The sequence below is a fragment of the Schistocerca nitens genome, chromosome 8, assembly GCF_023898315.1.
Source record: "Schistocerca nitens isolate TAMUIC-IGC-003100 chromosome 8, iqSchNite1.1, whole genome shotgun sequence".
NCBI classification, from domain to species: Eukaryota; Metazoa; Arthropoda; class Insecta; order Orthoptera; family Acrididae; genus Schistocerca; species Schistocerca nitens.
The window spans coordinates 25,854,973-25,872,371 of NC_064621.1; the positions used below are offsets into that span (position 1 = coordinate 25,854,973).

A 17,399-nucleotide genomic window follows, 5' to 3' on the forward strand; every position below is an offset into this window, starting at 1 on the left:
AGTGTCGTAGGACCGTTGCTATTCACAATATACATAAATAACCTTGTGGACAACATCGGAAGTTCACTGAGGCTTTTTGCGGATGATGCTGTGGTATACAGAGAGGTTGTAACAATGGAAATTCTACGGAAATCCAGGAGGATCTGAAACGAATTGACGCATTGTGCAGGGAATGGCAATTGAATCACAATGGGGACAAGTGTAATGTGCTGCGAATACATAGAAAGAAAGATCCTTTATCATTTAGCTACAATATCGTAGGTCAGCAACTGAATTATCTGGGAGTAGGTATTAGGAGTGATTTAAAATGGAATGATCATATAAAATTAATCGTCGGTAAAGCAGATGCCAGACTGACATGTGAGATTCATTGGAAGAATCCTAAGGAAATGCAATCCTAAAACAAAGGAAGTAGGCTACAGTACACTTGTTCGCCCACTGCTTGAATACTGCTCACCGGTGTGGGATTCGTACCACATAGGGTTGATAGAAGAGATAGAGAAGATCCAACGGAGAGCAGCGCGCTTCGTTACTGGATCATTTAGTAATCGCGAAAGCGTTACGGAGATGATAGATAAACTCCAGTGGAAGACTCTGCAAGAGAGACGCTCAGTAGCTCGATACGGGCTTTTGTTGAAGTTTCGAGAACATACCTTCACTGAGGAGTCAAGCAGTATATTGCTCCCTCCTACGTATATCTCGCGAAGAGACCATGAGGATAAAATCAGAGAGATTAGAGCCCACACAGAGGCATACCGACAATCTTTCTTTCCACGAACAATACGAGACTGGAATAGAAGGGAGAACCGATAGAGGTACTCAAAGTACCCTCCGCCACACCGTCAGGTGGCTTGCGGAGTATGCATGTAGATGTAGATGTATGTGAAGGACATGTTGATCGATATAAAGAAACGGCTCACTCCTGGAAATTGAAATAAGAACACTGTGAATTCATTGTCCCAGGAAGGGGAAACTTTATTGACACATTCCTGGGGTCAGATACATCACATGATCACACTGACAGAACCACAGGCACATAGACACAGGCAACAGAGCATGCACAATGTCGGCACTAGTACAGTGTATATCCACCTTTCGCAGCAATGCAGGCTGCTATTCTCCCATGGAGACGATCGTAGAGATGCTGGATGTAGTCCTGTGGAACGGCTTGCCATGCCATTTCCACCTGGCGCCTCAGTTGGGCCAGCGTTCGTGCTGGACGTGCAGACCGCGTGAGACGACGCTTCATCCAGTCCCAAACATGCTCAATGGGGGACAGATCCGGAGATCTTGCTGGCCAGGGTAGTTGACTTACACCTTCTAGAGCACGTTGGGTGGCACGGGATACATGCGGACGTGCATTGTCCTGTTGGAACAGCAAGTTCCCTTGCCGGTCTAGGAATGGTAGAACGATGGGTTCGATGACGGTTTGGATGTACCGTGCACTATTCAGTGTCCCCTCGACGATCACCAGTGGTGTACGGCCAGTGTAGGAGATCGCTCCCCACACCATGATGCCGGGTGTTGGCCCTGTGTGCCTCGGTCGTATGCAGTCCTGATTGTGGCGCTCACCTGCACGGCGCCAAACACGCATACGACCATCATTGGCACCAAGGCAGAAGCGACTCTCATCGCTGAAGACGACACGTCTCCATTCGTCCCTCCATTCACGCCTGTCGCGACACCACTGGAGGCGGGCTGCACGATGTTGGGGCGAGAGCGGAAGACGGCCTAACGGTGTGCGGGACCGTAGCCCAGCTTCATGGAGACGGTTGCGAATGGTCCTCGCCGATACCCCAGGAGCAACAGTGTCTCTAATTTGCTGGGAAGTGGCGGTGCGGTCCCCTACGGCACTGCGTAGGATCCTACGGTCTTGGCGTGCATCCGTGCGTCGCTGCGGTCCGGTCCCAGGTCGACGGGCACGTGCACCTTCCGCCGACCACTGGCGACAACATCGATGTACTGTGGAGACCTCACGCCCCACGTGTTGAGCAATTCGGCGGTACGTCCACCCGGCCTCCCGCATGCCCACTATACGCCCTCGCTCAAAGTCCGTCAACTGCACATACGGTTCACGTCCACGCTGTCGCGGCATGTTACCAGTGTTAAAGACTGCGATGGAGCTCCGTATGCCACGGCGAACTGGCTGACACTGACGGTGGCGGTGCACAAATGCTGCGCAGCTAGCGCCATTCGACGGCCAACACCGCGGTTCCTGGTGTGTCCGCTGTGCCGTGCGTGTGATCATTGCTTGTACAGCCCTCTCGCAGTGTCCGGAGCAAGTATGGTGGGTCTGACACACCTGTGTCAATGTGTTCTTTTTTTTCCATTTCCAGGAGTGTATTTCAACACAAGATTGCATAAGAATCTGAGTATTATTCACAGAATAAATAATTTAACCACTCATTCATGAATTAAATTCAGTTATTGTGATTCCTAAAGTTTCACACGTGGACATGGCATCAACACAAATCACAATTTCCTAAGTCTCCTAACTCACTTAAGGGTAAGGATTTCGATCTTGCTTTAAGCGCAATCAGTTTCTCTGAAACAATTCTCAAATACGATAGTGAATTTACTGTGATAAACTTAAAGAGAAAGTGCGGTTCCTTTGTGTAATCGCAATCACATTCACCAGTTGACCTGAGCACGAAGCACAACACAAAGAAACTAGTTTAATTACAAAATCACATACACTACAACGATTAAAACTGCATGTAGCATCATGATGATTCAAGGATAATTGTTAATCATAATATTAGCGAACTTAAAGTACATTCAAATTCCTTCATTGTACCCATTACAAAATGAATAGCAATCACTTTTGTTTTACTTAGAGTGCGCCGGAAGTGTGTCAGTTTGAACCGTCCTTCGTTAAATGTCCTCACAAAGCCAATGAGCGGGAAACGACTCCTCCAAAGAGGCTCGAAGTACTCTCGCCACCACAGCGGGGCTCTCCTTGTCCACTACACCTGTCATGCCGGCACAGCTTACCTCCCCGTCCCTGCACTGGTATCCCAAACACTGGCAACACTCAGTTAGCAGAATGTGCATCCCGTCACCGACAACGAAATAAGTTCAACTCATTGATTCGAGTTCACACACAGGATTGGGAAATACCGGAATAATACTGATACTCTTCAGACAGAGATAAAATGAAGAAACAGACATTCTTCTTTCTCGAGGGCAACAACTATCGCAAAGTAGGGAGAGGCTAAGATTAATTGTCATGAAAGCGGTCTGATGGATCCCTTTCAAAGAGAGTAGCAATGATTGACGGTGTAGTGCTCACATAGTCTCTGTTTACTAAAGGAATAAATATAACCGACTCCGTTTTGTTAATTTATTTATTTGTGCCATTATAGTGATGAATATTTCAGACATTCAACAATTTTAAATATACTTTTTGCTCATAATTCACTTCAGCCATATACCATAAGTATTTTCTGGAAAAAGTACTGCCCTGCAAGGGAGAAAGGAAGTTTGGGACTTAATGACTCACTGACTAGGATGTCATTATAGACGATACTGCTCCGGAAGCTGCCTGCTGCCGTAGACTTCCGCTATAAATGCAGCGGAATCCTTGGGCGTCCTCGTTCTGTTTGGACTGCTGAAATCCACCTCGTAGACTCCAAACTTCGCCCTGCATCAAAATATTGTTACATTACAAGACAAGTTTTGTTGATACTTGACATACACACACTGCGTAATTCACATATTGCTCTCTGCATCTACGTCTATTGTCTACAAAGCACTACTTTGTGTTGGAGAGGGTATTTCTTATTGCGCCTTGAATAAACATTTCCTTCCGTTCTACTCTCGGACGAAGCGCAGCAAAATCTGTGCCCTCCCTGAAAATAGGGCGATTGGCGATGACATTAATTGGGCACTCAAATCAGTGCATAATGTCAACCGCAAGTACGTACTGGCCACTTCCGGGGCATTTGATAACAGCTGGTAGTCACCGACGTTCGGAAACTACGCGAAATGTAGGGTTCAGTCTGTGGGTCCATCTTTTGTGATGTTTCCATAGAGTCTAACAGAAACGGACGGGAAACACACAGTGAGAGGATTATCGCATACGCTGATGATCTGTTGGATGTGGTATCAGCAAACTCACCAAGAGAACGGGAGACTAAAACCAGTGACATACCACTCAATATGGGAAGGTGGTGCCCGAAAACAATCTCGGTGTTGCTCCCGACAACACAGTCCACGCAGACGATCAGAAGTGTTGTTATGAGAGGTCAAAGAAGTGTTCTGCTGAGACTATCAGGATCTTTCAGCACCATGTCAGTGGAAGTACTGTGCGTAGTGTTCGGAACATATCCGGTAGACCTAACAACCAGTCAGCGAGCTGCGCCATACTGGCTGCAGAGGGGCAGAAGGTTTAAGGGACAAACGGCCACTGAAACAGTGGCGAGTGAAAGCGAGGCAACGTGAGTGGCCAACAGGTGTTAAAGGGTGTAACGTTCATTACTTTTTCCCCGACATCCGGAACTGGCTGAAAATGCTCCATACAGACATTAATCTACAACCAGGCAGCCTTCAAATGCATTTTTACACTAGCTTAGCGCTCGCTGCCTCGCTCGCTGCCTCGCTCGCGCATACTGTGTGGCCTGCAGATTTTTTTTCTTATTTAATGGAATTTTTATGTTTTTCACAAATTGCAACACCTTCTAAGCTTTTCACGCTAATTACGCATGATCTTTTCCGAATGTACACTAATAGGCATTAAAATTGCTACACCACGAAGATGACGTTCTACATACGCGAAATTTAACCGACAGGAAGAAGATGCTGTGATATGCAAATGATTAGCTTTTCAGAGCATTCGCACAAGATTGGCACCGGTGGCGATACCTACAACGTGCTGGCATGAGGAAAGTTTCCAACCGATTTCTCATACACAAACAGTAGTTGACCGGCGTTGCCTGGTGAAACGTTGTTGTGATGCCTCGTGTAAGGAGGAGAAACGCGTACCATCACGTTTCCGACTTTGATGAAGGTCGGATTGTAGCCTATCGTGATTGCGGTTTATCGTATCGCGATATTGCTGCTCGCGTTGGTCGAGATCGGATGACTGTTGGCAGAATATGGAATCGGTGGGTTCACGAGGGTAATACGGAACGCCGTGCTGGATCCCAACAGCCTTGTATCACTAGCAGTCGAGATGACAGGCATCTTATCCGCATGGATGTAACGGATCGTGCAGCCACGTCTCGATCGCTGAGTCAACAGATGGACACGTTTGCAAGACAACAACCATCTGCACGAACAGTTCGACGACGTTTGCAGCAGCATGGACTATCAGCTTGGAGACCATGGCTGCGGTTACCCTTGACGCTGCATCACAGACAGGAGCGCCTGCGATGGTGTACTCAACGACGAACCTGGGTGCACGAATGGCAAAACGTCATTTTTTTGGATGAATCCAGGTTCTGTTTACAGCTTCATGTTGGTCGCATCCGTGTTTGGCGACATCGCGGTGAACGCACATTGGAAGCGTGTATTCGTCATCGCCATACTGGCGTATCACCCGGCGTGATGGTATGGGGTGCCATTGGTTACACGTCTCGGTCACCTCTTGTTCGCATTGACGGCACTTTGAACAGTGGACGTTACATTTCAGATATGTTACGACCCGTGGCTCTACCCTTCATTCGATCCCTGCAAAACCCTACATTTCAGCACGATAATGCACGACCGCATGTTGCAGGTCCTTTACGGGCCTTTCTGGATACATAAAATGTTCGACTGCTGCCCTGTCCAGCACATTCTCCAGATCTATCACCAATTGAAAACGTCTGGTCAGTGGTGGCCGAGCAACTGGCTTGTCACAATACGCCAATCATTACTCTTGATGAACTGTGGTATCGGGTTGAAGCTGCATACACGCCATCCAAGCTCTGTTTGACTCAATGCCCAGGCGTATCAAGGCAGTTATTACGGCCAGAGGTGGTTGTTCTGGGTACTGATTTCTCAGGATCTATGCACCCAATTTGCGTGAAAATGTAATCACATGTCAGTTCTAGTATAATGTATTTGTCCAATGAATACCCGTTTATCATCTGCATTTCTTCTTGGTGCAGCAATTTTGATGACCAGTAGTGTATTTCTTACCAAGAAGCGATTCTGATGGCTAGAGTCCAAGGTTTTTGTTAATCATGCCTTTCGCGTTCTTTTGGAGACATTTCCATAGCAACTTTCATTTCAAAACAAATTTTTCTCTATCTCTGACCGAGAAGGGAAATAAATACCAATTTTCATAAATTTAGTTTAAAAATTGTTTTAATGTAGCGAAATATTTTCATACCCTATTCCACTTCCTTAGGGAGTGAATTTCCAGAAAGACTGAAATCATATGTTTTTTTTTTCATTTTCTAACCAAGAGGTCCACTATCAGTTGTCATATATGTAGCCTTAAAATCCTGTAGTAGTTCTTTGGTAATTATTTATTTTCATAAAAACTTTCACCCACTATTTGACCGCAGTAGTGGTTGATTTCCAAAAACTCTAAAACGCGTATTTTTTATTTTCTGATTGAGAAACCAAATACCAGTTTTCGTAGTTCTAGTTTAAAAAATTACCTTAATAGCGACATACTTTCAAAAAGCCTTTCATCCCCTATTTCATTACATTAAGAGTGTAATTTCAGACAATCCCTTCTTAATCGATACCTACACTATAAGATTCACACCTTCTTCATCATCATTTATCATTTAAGACTGATTATGCCTTTCAGCGTTCAGTCTGGAGCATAGCCCTGTTATAAAATTCCTCCATGATCCCCTATTCAGTGCTAACATTGGTGCCTCTTCTGATGTTAAACCTATTACTTCAAAATCATTCTTAACCGAATCCAGGTACCTTCTCCTTGGTCTGCCCTGACTCCTCCTACCCTCTACTGCTGAACCCATCAGTCTCTTGGGTAACCTTGCTTCTCCCATGCGTGTAACATGACCCCACCATCTAAGCCTGTTCGCCCTGACTGCTATATCTATAGAGTTCATTCCCAGTTTTTCTTTGATTTCCTCATTGTGGACACTCTCCTGCCATTGTTCCCATCTACTAGTACCTGCAATCATCCTAGCTACTTTCATATCCGTAACCTCAACCTTGTTAATAAGGTAACCTGAATCCACCCAGCTTTCGCTCCCATACAACAAAGTTGGTCGAAAGGTTGAACGGTGCACAGATAACTTAGTCTTGGTACTGACCTCCTTCTTGCAAAAGAGAGTAGATCGTAGCTGAGCGCTCATTGCATTAGCTTTGCTACACCTCGCTTCCAGTTCTTTCACTATGTTGTCATCTTGTGAGAATATGCATCCTAAGTACTTGAAACCGTCCACCTGTTCTAACTTTGTTCCTCCTATTTGGCACTCAATCCATTTATATTTCTTTCCCACTGACATTACTTTCGTTTTTGAGATGCTAATCTTCATACCATAGTCTTTACATTTCTGATCTAGCTCTGAAATATTACTTTGCAAACTTTCAATGGAATCTGCCATCGCAACTAAGTCATCCGCATATGCAAGACTGCTTATATTGTGTTCACATATCTTAATCTCACCCAGTCAGTCTATTGTTTTCAACATATGATTCATAAATAATATGAACAACAGTGGAGACAGGTTGCAGCCTTGTCTTACCCCTGAAACTACTCTGAACCATGAACTCAATTTACCGTCAACGCTAACTGCTGATGAGTATCCATGTAAAGACCTTTAATTGCTTGCAAAAGTTTGCCTCCTATTCCATAATCTCGTAGAACAGACAATAACTTCCTCCTAGGAACCCGGTCATATGCCTTTTCTAGATTTTAAATTTGTATCCTTTGCGATGATGTGTCAGTCAGTCAGTGAGACAGGACATTGCCTTTTCAGGGTTACCACAAGTTTCCCAAAGTGAAATTCCCTGTTATTAACCCGATTTCCAGACAAGTTTTAGCACTTTTCCCTGACGATTTCGAGATCTCAAGGGTGCGTTAAGACGTAAGTTGACAATATGTATTTGCAGTTGCGGTACAAGTGCAGACGAGAAAATATCTAAAAAAAATTGCAAGTAGATGGCGTTTCCTGATGTGAGCAAAAATTAGTATTAACATCAAAATGTTTTGTAACGAACTGTTTGTAGACGGAGAGGAGGAGGAGGAGATTAGTGTTTAACGTCCCGTCGACAACGAGGTCATTAGAGACGGAGCACAAGCTCGGAGTAGGGAAGGATGGGGAAGGAAATCGGCCGTGCGCTTTCAAAGGAACCATCCCGGCATTAGCCTGAAGTGATCTAGGGAAATCACGGAAAACCTAAATCAGGATGGCCGGACGCGGGATTGAACCGTCGTTCTCCCGAATGCGACTCCAGTGTGCTAACCACTGCGCCACCTCGCTCGGTATAGACGGAGAAAGCAAGCCAAATGGTATTAAGACCAGGGTGTTATTTCGTTACAGTAAAACGAAATACATTTGTTGAAAAAAATACGCATATCCTTGCAAGACAGACTTGAAATTCTTTCACTGAGTTCAGAAATAAGCTCAGAAAGAAGTAGGCCTCTTGAAAAAGGTGTATAAGGCGGGAAAGAATTGTGCAAACCAACACTGTAGGTTACCGCCAATAAAATGTTGGTTGTACTATGTTTGTTATTGTGAGTTATTACCCACTGTGTTATAGCTATTATTTTACAGGTATTGTGTGATTTTTCTTTCGAGAAGTACACTCCTGGAAATGGAAAAAAGAACACATTGACACCGGTGTGTCAGACCCACCATACTTGCTCCGGACACTGCGAGAGGGCTGTACAAGCAATTATCACACGCACGGCACAGCGGACACACCAGGAACCGCGGTGTTGGCCGTCGAATGGCGCTAGCTGCGCAGCATTTGTGCACCGCCGCCGTCAGTGTCAGCCAGTTTGCCGTGGCATACGGAGCTCCATCGCAGTCTTTAACACTGGTAGCATGCCGCGACAGCGTGGACGTGAACCGTATGTGCAGTTGACGGACTTTGAGCGAGGGCGTATAGTGGGCATGCGGGAGGCCGGGTGGACGTACTGCCGAATTGCTCAACACGTGGGGCGTGAGGTCTCCACAGTACATCGATGTTGTCGCCAGTGGTCGGCGGAAGGTGCACGTGCCCGTCGACCTGGGACCGGACCGCAGCGACGCACGGATGCACGCCAAGACCGTAGGATCCTACGCAGTGCCGTAGGGGACCGCACCGCCACTTCCCAGCAAATTAGGGACACTGTTGCTCCTGGGGTATCGGCGAGGACCATTCGCAACCGTCTCCATGAAGCTGGGCTACGGTCCCGCACACCGTTAGGCCGTCTTCCGCTCACGCCCCAACATCGTGCAGCCAGCCTCCAGTGGTGTCGCGACAGGCGTGAATGGAGGGACGAATGGAGACGTGTCGTCTTCAGCGATGAGAGTCGCTTCTGCCTTGGTGCCAATGATGGTCGTATGCGTGTTTGGCGCCGTGCAGGTGAGCGCCACAATCAGGACTGCATACGACCGAGGCACACAGGGCCAACACCCGGCATCATGGTGTGGGGAGCGATCTCCTACACTGGCCGTACACCACTGGTGATCGTCGAGGGTACACTGAATAGTGCACGGTACATCCAAACCGTCATCGAACCCATCGTTCTACCATTCCTAGACCGGCAAGGGAACTTGATGTTCCAACAGGACAATGCACGTCCGCATGTATCCCGTGCCACCCAACGTGCTCTAGAAGGTGTAAGTCAACTACCCTGGCCAGCAAGATCTCCGGATCTGTCCCCCATTGAGCATGTTTGGGACTGGATGAAGCGTCGTCTCACGCGGTCTGCACGTCCAGCACGAACGCTGGCCCAACTGAGGCGCCAGGTGGAAATGGCATGGCAAGCCGTTCCACAGGACTACATCCAGCATCTCTACGATCGTCTCCATGGGAGAATAGCAGCCTGCATTGCTGCGAAAGGTGGATATACACTGTACTAGTGCCGACATTGTGCATGCTCTGTTGCCTGTGTCTATGTGCCTGTGGTTCTGTCAGTGTGATCATGTGATGTATCTGACCCCAGGAATGTGTCAATAAAGTTTCCCCTTTCTGGGACAATGAATTCACGGTGTTCTTATTTCAATTTCCAGGAGTGTATATGAGTACATACCATACAAACCGCCAGCGGCTGGCACGATTTTCTTCTTCTTATCAGCCATACTTTCTAACATTTAAACTACTTCTGAAGAGCCAAAATGTACTAGAACAAATAAATGTAAAATGCCACACTGTACAACGTACTTGCGGTGAGACAGTCGCGAGTCCTGAAATCCATCGTCCATGCCCTCTGGCCTGTTGAGGAGCACTGCAGACCCGAGTCCAAGGACAAGCCGTGAAAATCCGCTGGGTTACGCCACACACAGACAGATTCGGCCTGCGGGCAGGTCGGTGAGACTAGATCCAACAGACAGGGCCTACGCGTTAGTGAGAACCAGATCAGCAGGGCCGATCCATTACAGGTACCCGCAGAAATGGCCTGCGGTTTTGGCCCGTCGTGGAAATCCACTCGTGTGGCCAGAAATTCACGAGCCACAGACAAATGTTGATGAAATGTGACAACGGTGATCAATCCATGCAAAAGCTAACTTTTGCAAATTGTGAGCAGTAATAACGAGAATAGGTAGCAACTCACCGTGAAGATGATTGCTGGGCTGCAGGCAGGCACGTAGAAAAAACAATCACACTCTCACGACTAAATTTTCAGCAATAGCTGTTGTCAGAAAATGAGAGCACACACATCCACATAACCACTGAGCCACAAATCATGCACACATGATCGCCATCTCCGGCCGCTGTCTCTACAGTCTCTGAGAATCAGATCAAAACAAACCACTCCTCACGACTCCCTGCCTCTCATCAGCAGCTGCTAGGCTAGCGGCAAGCTGAGGGGGGTGGTAAGAAGCGGAGAAGCAGTAGGGATGAGAGAGTAGGGAAGCGGCGCATGTTCTCAGCAGCACCCAGCCAGCGGCGGTGCATGTCACCTCACTAAACAAACCATTTCATCTACTGGAACAAAAACGAGATTTTTCCAGGTTTTTTTCAAATTTCCTTGATATTTCCCTGACTTGTTTGAAATTCCCTGGTATCCAGAACCTGTGGCAACCCTCCTTTTATATTGCACACTACACATGTGCACCCGATGAACTAATTTTGCACATGATAACATCTAGGAATCCATAAGGGACCCAGACAAATGGCAGTATCTGAACAGATCCGTTGACGCTACATCACTTATACTATATGCCAAATAGATAGAAACAAGACCGTACAGAAGAACTGGACATGCAGCTGCCCGAGGAGAACCTGATCCGTGGGAAATACCCGACACGGACCAGGAACGAAAGCACTAACTCTGACAATGACAGTTTACAACCAATGAGCGATGCAGTGGAAGCAATATTGGCAGACTGGCGGCTAACACCTACCAAATAAGGAGATACAAAGGACTAACGTCTGTAGACTGTAACTAGCTTTAACCGTGCCGAGGTATGCCCTAAATAGGCACGTTAAATGTGTAAGAGCTATAGTACAGAAGCAGTACCACTAGGAACCTAACTGGTATCTGGCCGGCCGTTGTGGCCGAGCGGTTCTACGCGCTTCAGTTTGGAACCGCGCGACCGCTGCGGTCGCAGGTTCGAATCCTCCCTCGGGCATGGGTGTGTGTGATGTTAGGTTAGTTAGGTTTAAGTAGTTCTAGGGGACTGATGACCTCAGAAGTTATCTCCCATAGTGCTAAGCTATTTGAACCATTTTGAACTATTTTGAACTGGTATCTAAACGAAATAGGCCAACCAATACTTTGAACGATACAAGTACTTGCATTAAATTAGAATAGAACAGTTTTGGAATAGAATCGTGTAGAAGACAGACTAACGGTAGTAACTCCACGCCCTTTCGGAGATGCTTCCTTACTGTCAGTCAATCACTAGGATTAGAAATCAGTATGCCACGCAGAGGTGAGCGGATCGAAGTGTACTACCGAGGGTCTCGCGTTTGGAATGGCACCGGTGGTGGGAACACACATTCTATTATTTTTCTTTTTTCCATCCTAATCGAAAAATCTTTGCGTTTATTCTTTCAATATGTCGATCTAAAGTAATTTTTAAATTTTTATTTAATTATAAAATCATTACTGTATACAAGGATACAACAAAATCGTCTTTTGTACAATTTTTTTAAAAACAGTGGTCTCGCGGTTAAGGCGCTCAGTCCGGAACCGCGCGACTGCTACGGTCGCAGGTTCGAATCCTGCCTCGGGCATGGATGTGAGTGATGTCCTTAGGTTAGTTAGGTTTAAGTAGTTCTAAGTTCTAGGGGACTGATGACCACAGAAGTTAAGTCCCTTAGTGCTCAGAGCCATTTTAAAAACGGTAATGCAGAAAATAGTCCATTTAGTTACCTAGGTAACGGAGCATCAATAAAGTTAAATGTAAATAATTGTACGTTCAGTACCCCAATGATCTCTACTTCGCTTATATAGGCTGTAAGAAAAAGGTATGTCTAAACTTTCAGGAAATATTCCTGTCACGTAGAAGAAATAAATATATTGTATGGACATCATTTCTAAGTTAGAGCTAGGTGTCTAAAATCCTCCAACACATTAATTATGGGGAATACACAGGAAAAGAACGTATCGCCACAATGTGAAACGTCATTCTAAATGAAATGTTCAGAATGCCCTCCATTAGCAAGATAGATCAACCCGCGGCCGCACTGAATCCCTTATTCACCCCTATAGCAGTGGAGAACTGTGCATTGTTTCACAGCCGTTTACAAAACGGGCACGAAGACTCTGTACATCTTGTACCGGGCTTCCGTACACAAGAGCTTTCAAATGCCCCCCAAAAATAAAGGTCTTGTGGTTTTAGGTCCACTTCTACGCATCCGTCACGGAACGTGTAATGTGTAAGCGTACGAACAGTAAAACTGAAATGAGGAGGTGCTCCATTGTACGCGACGTACGTGTGTCACCCTTCTAAAGGCTCATGTTCTAGAAGAACAGGTAGAGCATTCTCTAAGAAAGCACTGTAGGTTCCTCCGTTGAGTGTGGGTGGAAGAAAATGAGGCCGTATCAAACAGTCAACAATGGCGGCCCAAACGTTGACAGAAAATCTTAGTTGATGATTGCTCAACATTATTTCGCGAGGATTCTTGACAGCCCACAATAAGGAATAGGAGTGGAACAAAAATTGAACCTTGTGGGACTTTCTTCGTGATTTCTCCCTGGTCATTAAATTTTTTTCTTCTTCCAACGTATTTTGAAATATTCAGCACAGCATTTTGCTTTCTGTTTGTTAAGATTATTTCAAATCTGTCATTTTCCCCTTGATTCATGTTATTATGAAGAGGAGTAGAAAATGAACTCTGATATGGAACTAAAGCGTTTCTGGACTCACGTCCATACACATTCTATTCCTCTACGTGTAAGGAGTGTTTCCTGAAAGTTTGACCATCGTTTTCTGTGCACTTTTCATAAATAAAGCACACGTTGTAGTTGGGAACTTGAGGAAAAACCATATGTTTTTCTTTTTTCTGGGGTTACTCTGACATAGAAATTTCTAGATGTAGAAATGAACCCTGCAGTATTCTCGGGTACTGTGACTTGAACAACAAAGCTCGTACACCAAGATCGAATCTTTACGTGGCTAAAACCCGATAAAAATCCACAGTGCATTAAGTTAAGTTTGTGCCGAGCTTGTTGTGGACCGTAGTACAGTTTCAAGTTGGGTTAATCGTTTTCGTAGTGGTCGCATGAGTATAGACGATAATCCAAGACCCGGAAAACTAAAAACTTCAACAGATGAACGACGTGTGAAACTTGCGACAGATGCTCTTGAAGGAGGTCGCAGTGCGACTTCTGAGGAATTCTCTGAAATTACGGGAATTCTCCAAACAAATCTTATGACAAATGATTAGAAGACGAGAAAAGTTTCTGTGAGATGGATTGCACACTGTTTGACTGCCTAAGAGAATCAGAAACGCCTGGTCATTGTAACCTTTCTCAAACAACGATTCGACGGTGAAGGTCAAGGATACTGGTGTCGAATTGTCGCTACTGATGAAACGTGGGTTAGAGACTCTGAATCGGAGTTGAAACCACAGTCCAATGAGTGGAGAGCTTCAGGTTTTGTACGTCCGAAAAAAATTCGAAGCGCTCAATCGAAGCTCAAGGTTCAAATGGTTCAAATGGCTCTGAGCACTGTGGGACTTAACATCTGAAGTCATCAGTCCCCTAGAACTTAGAACTACTTAAACCTAACTAACCTAAGGACATCACACACATCCATGCCCGAGGCAGGATTCGAACATGCGACCGTAGCGGTCGCGCGGTTCCAGACGAGGCACCTAGAACCGCTCGGCCACACCGGACGGCCGAAGCTCAAGCAAATGATGACTATTGCTTATGATCACCAAGAAATCGTCAAGACAGATAGAGTTCCATGTAGAGTAAGTGTCACAGTAGTGTACTATCGTAACTTCGTGCAAAACCTAAGCATAAAAATGCACAAGACCAGACATGAGTTGCTCAAAGCTGGGCCACTCCTTCATCACGAAAATGCTCGCTCGCGTATCAGCATGTTGTAGCCCAAACATACGGATTGGAAGTGTTTCCGCATCCTGCCTATAGCCCGGACAAATTCCCGAAGTTGTTATCTTTCTCTGGAAGAGATTTCTACCGCCGTTACCCGAGCCATTCGACATTTGAACAGAAGTGGTGTCCTGGACGGAGTAATAGAACTTCCGAGGCGTTGGGATACACTCATAGAGAAGCAAGGATACTATATTGGACTGTAAAGAGATATTGCAAAAAATGTGTAAGCAAACAAAAAATATTATTCATTATTTGCGAAATTTCCATCGTACTTTCTTTCCCACGTCACGTGGCCGTAACCCCGTCAGGTGGCATTCAATATGGACATAAATTAATAGCGCACTTCCGGGTGTACAGCCGAGTTGTTTCAGTTTTATGGATTTTGCGCATAAAATGGGGTCAAAAACTCGACGGAACACCCAGAAGTGCACCATTAATTAATCACGCCCAGAAAACTAAAGACATCGCAGCCGTAACAAAGCTTTGGCTCGTCAGTGCGCGTTCAAAAATGTTATTCTTTCACCCTCCCCTTCATTCTAATCGTACAAAAGTCGGCAGACATACAGTTAGTGCAAATCTTTTTATTTAGCAGTTTCTAAAGGTTACTCACGTGAATCCTGAATCCCATTCCAGGACGTCCATGAGAGACCATAATGTGTACCCGATCACTGGAACACCGTCTAAGTTCACCGCTTCCAGGAGAGCTCCCAGAAAATCCTGAAAATAGTAAATTAAAATACTTGTAACCAAAATGAGTTTACGTACTCAAAAACACGAGTTATATAGCGGCCCAGCACAATAAGTGTTACATACCGCAAAGTAATTTATCCTGGTAACGTCGTTACGGCCACCAAAATCTTTCAGACCATTCTCTGTTATAATAATCGGGTATCCCGGATATTCGTTAGCAATCCAGTTCAATGATCTTCGAAATCCCGAGGAATCTATCTGAAAATTAAAAAAAAAATCTCACTTGTACTTATAATTTCTCCATTTAACACTCTTTTTTAAGAGAAGTGTGCATAAGGCCAGCATCAGCTTAATTCTTAAACTCACACTCTGTCAACAGTTCTCTCTCTCTCTCTCTCTCTCTCTCTCCTCCTCCTCCTCCCTCCCACTGTTACACACACACACACACACACACACACACACATACACACTGTTTATTCATATTTTACTGTGCATGCTTTAACACATATCGATCAAACGAATATCAGACAAGACTAATTTGGGAGCGCACTATAGAATGATCCCGCAAAATTCTGATTTAAAAATAATTTTGTTTATAACTGAAACAAATTGAAGTTTTCCGTTGACATTGGGTGTTGCATGAAAGACATGACAAGCGATAATTGTTTGGACTTACTCAAACTACATAATTCGAAACCAAAATTGCAAATATCTGCTGAACCACCAGAGAAAATGTGCCTGCCGACTCTTAAGAGAGACAATCGGTAGATCGAAAACATCACTTCAGACATGGGGCTCCCTTGTGTAGTGGTATAGTTTATCGTTTCTTTCTACTATGTATCGTATTTTATAAATATCTTTTACTGTTTTTATTTTATGGTTTGGCTGTTCATTCCATTTGATAATGCACCAGAATATACTTCTCTGTACACTATCTATAAGCAATGTGCGTTTCGGCAGATTACACTCACTCCCCTTTCACAGTATTGGCTTTTCTATGAGTGTACAATCTTTTTTCCTGAAACCATGGTGCTCCTCACTGAGGAAATGTTCCGACAGTACTTTAACTCTGTGTGTAACTTTAGCGTGTATTTTCTATGGTACGTTCAGCAGGGTTACACCTCCGTAGCTTATAGGATGAACACTTTCATTTGTATGGAACATCGCTTATATTAAGACATTTTTCACTCAGTTGGTATTCAGCATGTCTCACACGCATGTATTCAGTATACTCATACGAAAGCATCTATCTTTCACTTACTGCGAAGAGTGTTTCAGAAGTTCGCTATTGATAATAATCGGTACCAGGGCTCTTCTTATTTGTCTTCGGCACAATTTCTAACGGGTCAGTTGGAAGTAGCCATGTTAGTTGTAGTCCGCACAGTGGAGTTTTCTTGTTCAGAAGCACTGAACCAAAACTGTCTATAATGTTGCAGCAACGTATTTTCAGGTACACTATTTATCTGTGTAGTGTCTTTCCCGTCTTTTTTAAAAATGTTTCTGCATTATCAGAAACCAATACCACACCCACAAGGACTGTGTTCAGTGTCACCAGGGTATAAATTGTGCAAAACTGATGGGCTGTATGCTAATGATTCATCTGTCACGGTCATCGGCGATCAGACGGCGCCCAGAGGTTTTGATGATGTTTTCTGTACCTTTCTAATTGTATTCTCATGTTATAAAATTGTAATTGACACCAGTTCATCAAATTAAGTAACTTGTAAGCATTCATTTCAGTGCAGACATTTCTGTTGGTCATAGTATATGCACAATATGTGAGAAGTTGAGACTGTTAGTGTTTGCACGTGTGTTAATAATTCAGCAAGGGACTGGTTAAAAGCATTGCTGGTTCTAAGGACAATTCCAAAAACTTTGTGAGTGCATAAGTAGTGGTTTATGGACTTGCTATATTGTGTGCAAGACTCTTCGATGGTGATTGTGCACCTGCACAGCCGCAACAGATGGATGCTTGCCGTCTCTACAAGGACTGCAGTGGGTCTTCACCTTTGATGGCCCACCAATACCATACTCTCTACAAGGACTACAGTGGGTCTGCTCAAAGTTTGGCATG

The 17,399-nt window shown here is 45.0% G+C and overlaps 1 protein-coding gene across 1 annotated transcript in view; it reads right to left on the minus strand.

The window, feature by feature from the left end:
• Positions 1 to 3,365: 3,365 nt before the first annotated feature.
• Positions 3,366 to 17,399, minus strand: part of LOC126198948 (myrosinase 1-like) — a 102,793-nt gene continuing 88,759 nt past the window's right edge. Inside the window, exons 9-11 of the mRNA XM_049935593.1 lie at positions 15,449 to 15,583; positions 15,246 to 15,352; positions 3,366 to 3,643 (exon numbers count right to left, since the gene is read on the minus strand). Coding sequence (XP_049791550.1) covers positions 3,517 to 3,643; positions 15,246 to 15,352; positions 15,449 to 15,583 — 369 coding nt within the window. The 3' untranslated portion in view covers positions 3,366 to 3,516. The remainder of the gene's footprint in view (positions 3,644 to 15,245; positions 15,353 to 15,448; positions 15,584 to 17,399) is intronic.